The following is a 7,759-nucleotide window of genomic DNA, read 5'->3' on the forward strand; positions in this document are numbered from 1 at the left end:
CAACATAATTCAAGAAGTTTACAATTAAATGTCATCTGTAATAAAATTTTAAAATGATATTATTGAGGGGAACATCCACAAGTACTTGTTTCTGTTATAGATCTTTGAACCCATAGAATAAAAATATTAAAAATTTTATTATAGAAACAAGTGCCTGTGGGAACATCCCCTGATAAGAGGGATAACTTTTCAAGAAAATAATCTTAAAATTCTATCCGTGTTACAAGGTCTTTAAGGTATAATTTTGGCAGTTTCTCCATGAAATACGAAGATAACGAACAGTGATCAATCTCAAAAGTCCATTGACACAATACAGATTTAGAGCAGAGCAAACATGGACCTCTAAAAAGCATCAGAGGTGGGATCAGGTGCCATGGAGGAGTTAGCATCCCCTGTCGACTGGACACACCCGCCGTGTGCTCATTGTCATGGTTGGACAAACGGAAAAATCCGTAGACAATTCAGTGTTTAAATAATGGCCTAACAATAAGTACAAAAAACCTCAGTCAGCAATTCGACTTAGTGATAGATTGTATTTACTGATAAGGTCATTGTATCGACCATAGAACATGCAAAATGAAGACTTTAAACGAGACTGTTGAAATCCTTGTTTCATCAACTTGTTTGTCAGTAGCTTCCCTCGTTTTAGAAATTGTTCGTACGTGGAGCATGTTCTTGCGTATCCAATCAACTGGGAGATAAAAACCCCATATGCAGGTGACAGGGGTATATTGCTACATAAATGAGGGAAGTTGACGATGGAAAAGTTGAAGTCATTACGTTTATCATTAAGTTTTGTTGTTAGATTACCATTAACGTCTTTTTCTAGTAAAATATCCAAATATGAAACAGATGTGTCCATGTATTTCCATGAAATTGAATTGTTAATCAAAACTAAGCTATAAATTATGGTTGCGACCATCAGAATAAAGGAGCTAGTATAAGGTTTGACTTTAATCAGGCTGGAAAAAATACTACTAGTTAACAATGATAATTTATTGATAGATCTAAGTATTATCCATAATCTTAGGTTGCCTTTGCGAAAAACAAAGTTACGATAATAAAGACTAAATCTTACCTTAAACACCCCTCTCTTACTTTTCAACTGGCCAAAAAAATAATAATCGAAACTTTACTTGTAGTATGGTATCCTATAAGGGATAAACAGTACGTAAAACAGCGAAACCATCGTCACCTAGGAGCGACAATGTGAAATTGTGAGGGCGAGGGATCTCGTCGATTTGGTGCTAATTTGGAGACTCTATTTCTCTTTTTCAAAAGGGACACTTCTGTTTTTGAATGATATAATTCCTAGACTTTGTCTTCAGAAGCTGTAAACCCCCCCCCCCCCCCCCCCAGCTATAAAACCTGTACTGAAAAGAGGTTTTCATCAATTTCAAGCGATAACATTTGAAGTTGTATAATTTTAATTTTGTTAATCCTTCATCAGTATCTAAACTTTATATCGGACAGCAATTTTTGATTTATAGTGTCTATAAAATGGAGTGATTCCTGTATGTAATAGAGTTCAGAGTTCTAAGATCTGCCCCTCTCCATGGCTGTTTTCTATTTTATGTTTTCGCCCTCGTTCGTCATTTCGCTGACTCTTTATTGTTCAAAGCTAGTAGCCCGAACAGGACACCATACTGTGGTGAGTTGCACTAAATCGAAACCGACAGTCGGGAATCAAGTGTATGAAACTAAAACTGAAACGCTTGTGATTGCCATCCTAAAACATGGATTGGACTTAATATCAAATTTATACCTCCCCTCCTTTCTCTTTCAACATCAGTTTTAAATACCAAGAGTAAAATCCCCGAACTTTGGCAGATTAGCTCATTTCACCCTAAAAATGTATATTAGTATGAAGACATTGTTTCATTTTTTTTCTCTTATCCAGTCAACCCATTTAGACTATGCCATGTAAATGATGCAGCTCTGTTATTGGAAAATCCTTGATGATTTTGGGAAATTATTATTACATCACACAGCATACAAGTAGACAGTATCTAGCCAGCTTTCTCAGAGGTAAGATGCCTTTATATATTTGACTTTTTATTGATGTATCAATCAAACCTTTGAACGACACTAGTAGATATGTTTGTCCATTTCTCGAATGTAAAACTATGTTTATTACAATTTTGTAAATTCAACACCTTAAGTATCTGACTATAGTTTAAAATCGTAAAATATCATTAACATTCGTTAACTAGAGTTAAGAGAGAGTTGTAAACCATAGAAACCGTATTTACCAGATAATCTGGGAAATGATAGGACAACTATTGATCAAAATTTATTTATTTAAAAATAGAAAAAAAAAGCGGACGATTTGAAATCATTTTTTTTCATAAAGAACTTTGTGAAGGTAAATCACCGGGTCGGACATTTTCCAACCTAGCATAGCGTTGTAGAGTAGACAAATATGACTGAGCATTGCTGGTATCAAACGAGTCGCTGATGGCTTGACTTATTCAAGATTATGAAGAAGAGAAATTAATTCTGCTTATAGGATGCAGAATTTGTTTTTATGCCCCCAAAATCGAAAATTAGGGGACTTATAGTGTTTGTCCTGTCCGTCCGTTAACGATAGAGTTTACGATTGTTAATCATAGTTTACATCTGTTAAATTTAGTTTATGACTTTAAATGACAGTTAACTATAGTTTACTACTGAAATCTACGTATAATCGACGAGTGTAAACATAGTTTCTCTGATAAATATAGAAATTAGAAATAAAAACTTTAAAGGAAAAAGAATTAAGGGGAGAGGTGCTGCGTTATAAAGGCACACTTCTGGCAATAAGTACCTTAAAACTTTGAATTCCAGTAGGGACTTGCTCCTGTAGTATCAGCGCTAAAAAAGACTGAAGACATGATGACGAAACACAGTGACTGAAGGCAGCACGGAGTGTGGTTAAATAAAACTACTGCATTCATCTGACCTCTACCAACATTTTTAGAAAACAAGATGTGTTTTTGAAACTCTAATGCCCCCGTGTGGCGGCTCATAGCGAAGGTTAAAATTCTCAAATACAAGTCAAACCCCCAAGGTCAAGGTAAACATAACAAAATTGTTGGTGCCCAATGGAAGAGAACACATATAAGATATGAAAGCCCTAGCAAAAACTGTTAAAGGGTTATTGTCAAAGTTAAAGTTTTTCAAAAGTAAGTCAAACTCCAAGGTCAAGGTCAAAGGGTAAAATTGTCAGATTGAACAAAGTCGTGAGATGAAAATGATGTTATGACTTGTTTTTCAGCTTAGAAGAAGACAGTTCCAACTTGTTTGATACTTCAAGCCGTGAACATGGCAGAGGTGGCTTCTGGGACAATCGATGTCCATGTGCAAATACCCGTCCAGTCCACGGGCACTGGCAATGCTGAGAGTGAAGCTCAGTATTCGGCACTTGCAGCAGTTAAAAAGGGTCTTCATTCAGTGAAAGTAAGACAACGTATTGCTCTTCACTTAAAGTTTTATCGTCTATGGACAAACAATGTACTTCAAATGAACTAATTAGTAAAATATGCTGGAAGTTGTGTAATATATAAATGTATACCTATAAGTGATTTAGATATTGAATATGAATATGTATAAAATATAAGGTGCTGCAATTATTGGTAGGTAAGAAAATGTCTATTTGTATGTCTAGCTGTTTGTCCGCCAAAACTTTAACCTTGACCATAACTTTTGATTGGTTGGAGCTATGACTTTCATATTTCACTTGTATATTTTTTGTGACAAGACCTTTCTTTGGGTACCATCATATTTGACCTTCGGACCTTGGCCTTGGAGTTTGACATTTTTTTTTTACCAAACTTTAACCTTGGCCATAACTTTTGAACAGTTGGTGCTAGGGCTTTCATACTTCACATATGTAATTCTTCTGACAAGACCTTTCTTTGAAAACCAACAGCTTTGACCCTTTGACCTTGACCTAGGCGTTTGACCTACTTTTGAAAAAACTTTAACCTTGGCCATAACTTTTGAACGGTTGGTGCTAGGGCTTTCATACTTCACATGTGTCAATCTTTTGACAAAACCAACAACTTTGACCCTTTGACCTTGGAGTTTGACCTGCTTTGAAAAAAAATTAACCTCAGCCATAACTTTTGAACGGTTGGTGCTTGGGCTTCCATATATCACATGTGTATTTCTTGTGAGAAGGCTTTTCTTTGCGCACCATTAATTTTGACCATTTGACCTTGATGTTTGACTTACTTTTGAAAAACTTTACCCTTTCCTTATTTTTTCAATATTTGCTGCTAGGGCTTTTAATACATGTAATTCACAGGTATATTCCTCGAGACACGACCTTACTTTGGGTACCAACATATTTGATTTGCATTTGAAAAAGTTTGACCTTCGCTATAAGTTGCCATACGGGGCCATCAGTGTTTCACAAACACATCTTGTTTTTGTTTTTTTGTTTGGGGTTTTTTTTAGAAAGAAATACTTTTGTGGGTTTTCTTCCTTTCTCATATTTTTTAGATAAAACTTTCATTTAAATATACATTTTTAAGGTTGCAAAGTACGATGCCACAAAGTTGGAACGTGAATTAGAGGGAGAGTTGTTTGAAAAATGGCACGAAGGCTGTGAAGTTATGAAAACAACCAAAATACCCGAAAACAAGATCGTTCCATTTCTCGACCACCTCCAGAATAGTTATGAAGGTATTAAAAACTTGATAAAAAACAAACAAACAGAAAAGAATTCAATAGGGGAAAACGATAATAATTTTTCACAACCTGGTCAGGAAACTCAAGGCGAGTCTTTGTTATCAGAGACTGCTGGACTGTTAACATTTCACTTACTTCAATCTTTTCTGGACACATACTGCATGCCTTTTTAGATTCTTAGATTTAACATAACGTATTCGTAAGGATTCATACTTAATGAAACGAAGGTATTTTGTCCTCTTTCAAGGTAGGCATAATTAGAAGATTAGGCAGGGGACATTGAAAACTTAAGAAGGAGAGATTAAATTGAAAACAGAACCGAAAAAAGTATATCTAAGTGTTGTACAAATAGCGTAGAACTTTATATTAATAATCATTTTCTCAAGAAAGACCTAATGAAAAATCAGAATTGTTCAAAGCTTGAACCATTGGGCAAGCACTCCCTTAAAAACAGCTAGCATGGCTAAACTTTGTCAAAGATATGCAAGCAACATCTTTGAGGGTATAATCAGATTGGTTTAATTCGTGAAGAGGATGGGTAGAAATAAAATGGGTAAAATTTTTAGAGACGTATAATTTTTTAAAAAGAATCTCTAGAAGTTTGAAATGCTTTGGATGTACGTGTATATATGAATAATCAAGTTAAATTGTTTGTCTCAACAAATTTTGCACATGCATTGACTAAAATTTGTTTTACTGCCCTGCTTCAGTGACATCTCTTTTTCCACTAAGTATTCTCAAGGAGACTGGGAGAAAAGCATGAAATCGATTGTCAGGGTCTCTTCTTTATTACTAAAAGATCAAAATTGTTACCTGAAAACTTTTGTTGAAATGTTGTTCCAAAGTTGGTCCACGTTAATGTCCAATGTGTAGTGTGATTAACAATGTGAGCACTATAATCCATTGGCCTCTTATTACATGTTGCATGTTATTGCTACAATTTTATAATGGAACATAATGCAGAGTAGACATCGAACTTACAGACACAAAATTTTCCAGGTATTACTCCAGATATCAGGAAAAAGATGGAAGGAATCCTTTTTTCGGATGAGGCATGGGAGTATAAACTAATAGAATGGAAATTCAACCAAGGTGCTGATTCTTCAGCGCGATACGGAATGATGGCGTTTGGAAGATCCCCAGATCTGAAGTACATTGATTGCATGTATGTCCTCTACAAAATGGACTTCAAGATAGCTCCAGAAGTAATCGTTACTGAAAAAAAGCATTCAGTGTTGTGGGGGCTGTTTTCATGGACCACCGAGAAAAGAGAATCCAAAGAACGAAGCCTGGGATCAAAATCAGTCAAGGCTTTGCAGAATTTCTTCAGACTAAAAGCACTTGAAGGATTCTACAAGGAGGGGTTAATAGAAAGTATCAACTATGTTCCAAGCATTGAGGATGTCCCAAGCACAGATTAATGTTAGACATCGAGAAACTTTTCTTTAAATTACATTTGAACAGTTAAGCATATAATCTGCAAATATGTTTTCACAATTAAACCAGAAAGTAAAAAAGAACAAGATGTGTTTGAAACTGATGTCCCCATATGACATTTTATAGCAAAGGTTAAACTTTCTCAAATGCAAATCAAATATATTGGTACCCAAAGTAAGGTCTTGAGGAATATACCTGTGAAATATGAAATCCCTAGCAACAACAAATAAATAGATTTGGAAAAGGTTAAAGTTTTTTAAAAGTAAGTCAAACATCAAGGTCAAAGTCAAATTTAATGGTGTACAAGGAAAGCCTTCTCAAAAGAAATACACATGTAAATGTGAAAGCCAAAGCATCAATCGTTCAAAAGTTATGACCAAGGTTAAAGTTTTTCAAAAGTAGGTGAAACTCCAAGGTCAAGGTTGATGAATTGTAATTGTTGGTATCCAAAGGTAGGTCTTGTCACAAGGAATAGACATATTAAATATGAAAGCCTAGGATCAACTGTTCAAAAGTTATGGCCAAGGTTAAAGTTTTTTCAAAAGTAGGTCAAACGTTATGGTCAAATGGTCAAGACTGTTGGTATCTAAAGGACGGTCTTGTCACAAGGATTACATTTGTGAAGTATGAAAGCCCTAGCATCAACCGTTCAAAAGATATGGTCAAGGATAAAGTTTATCAAAAAAAGGTCAAACTCCTAGGTCAAGGTCAAAGGGTCAAAGATGTAGAAATCCAAAGGAAGGCTTTGTCACAAGGATTACACATGTGAAGTATGAAAGCCCTAGCACCAATTGTTCAAAAGTTGTAGCCAAGGTTAATGTTCGGTAAAATTTTGGGAAACTGGATCAAACTCCAAGATCAAGGTCAAATATGATTGTGCCCAAAGAAAGGTCTTGTCTCAAGAAATACACTTGTGAAATATGAAAGCCATAGCTCCAACCAATCAAAAGTTATGGGCAAGGTTGAAGTTTTGCGGACAAAAAAGTCAAAAAAGACAGATAGACGGACGGACAGGGCAAAAACTATATACCTCCGAAACTTCGATACGGGGGCATAAAAATCATACACGAGAATACTTGCATTTAATCATGTTACGAATTGACATTATACTGTATTACTTCTATTCTCAATGATCGTGTAGTGTAGGGCGGCGCAGCAAGAATTCCATCGCCATCTAAAGCAATTTTTAAACTTGCCTAGATGGCCGAGTGGTCTAGCGCGTTGTTCCTGCAGTGCTAGGAGACAGGTTCCATAGGTCAACAGTTCAACCCCGGGCTGGGGCGGGAGTGAGTATCCTAGTAAAGTGAATATCTATTTCAGTACGTTCTGTATCCTATCATTGATCATGTCAATGAAATTTCAAATGAAAAAAAGTTTCATACCTAAATACATGATAGTGACCGGTCGACAGGGGATGCTCACTCCTCCATGGCACCTGATCCTACCTCTGTTTTCAGAGGCCAGTGTTTACTCTGATCACAATCTGTATTGTTTGATTGAACTTCGAGCATGATTACTGTGAATGAAAATGGTGAAGATAACGAACAGTTATCGATCTAAAAAAAAATCCACAAACAATACAATTATGTGAAGAGGGCATAAAACATGGACCCCTGAAAATTCCAGTGGTGGGTTCATGTGCCTAGGA

General features: G+C 35.7%; 1 protein-coding gene across 1 annotated transcript; it reads left to right on the top strand.

Moving 5' to 3' along the window:
- The first annotated feature begins 3,256 nt into the window (after positions 1 to 3,256).
- On the top strand, positions 3,257 to 6,132 carry LOC133205282 (uncharacterized). Its single transcript, XM_061341056.1, has 3 exons — positions 3,257 to 3,438; positions 4,518 to 4,668; positions 5,674 to 6,132. Exons 1-3 carry the CDS (start codon positions 3,304 to 3,306, stop codon positions 6,093 to 6,095), a joined length of 708 nt encoding a protein of 235 aa, XP_061197040.1. The 5' UTR covers positions 3,257 to 3,303; the 3' UTR covers positions 6,096 to 6,132.
- The last annotated feature ends 1,627 nt before the right edge of the window (positions 6,133 to 7,759 follow it).

The sequence above is a fragment of the Saccostrea echinata genome, unplaced genomic scaffold (assembly GCF_033153115.1).
Source record: "Saccostrea echinata isolate AGI-Se365-2 ecotype Australia unplaced genomic scaffold, CSIRO_AGI_Sech_v1 ptg000054l, whole genome shotgun sequence".
Taxonomy (NCBI): domain Eukaryota; kingdom Metazoa; phylum Mollusca; class Bivalvia; order Ostreida; family Ostreidae; genus Saccostrea; species Saccostrea echinata.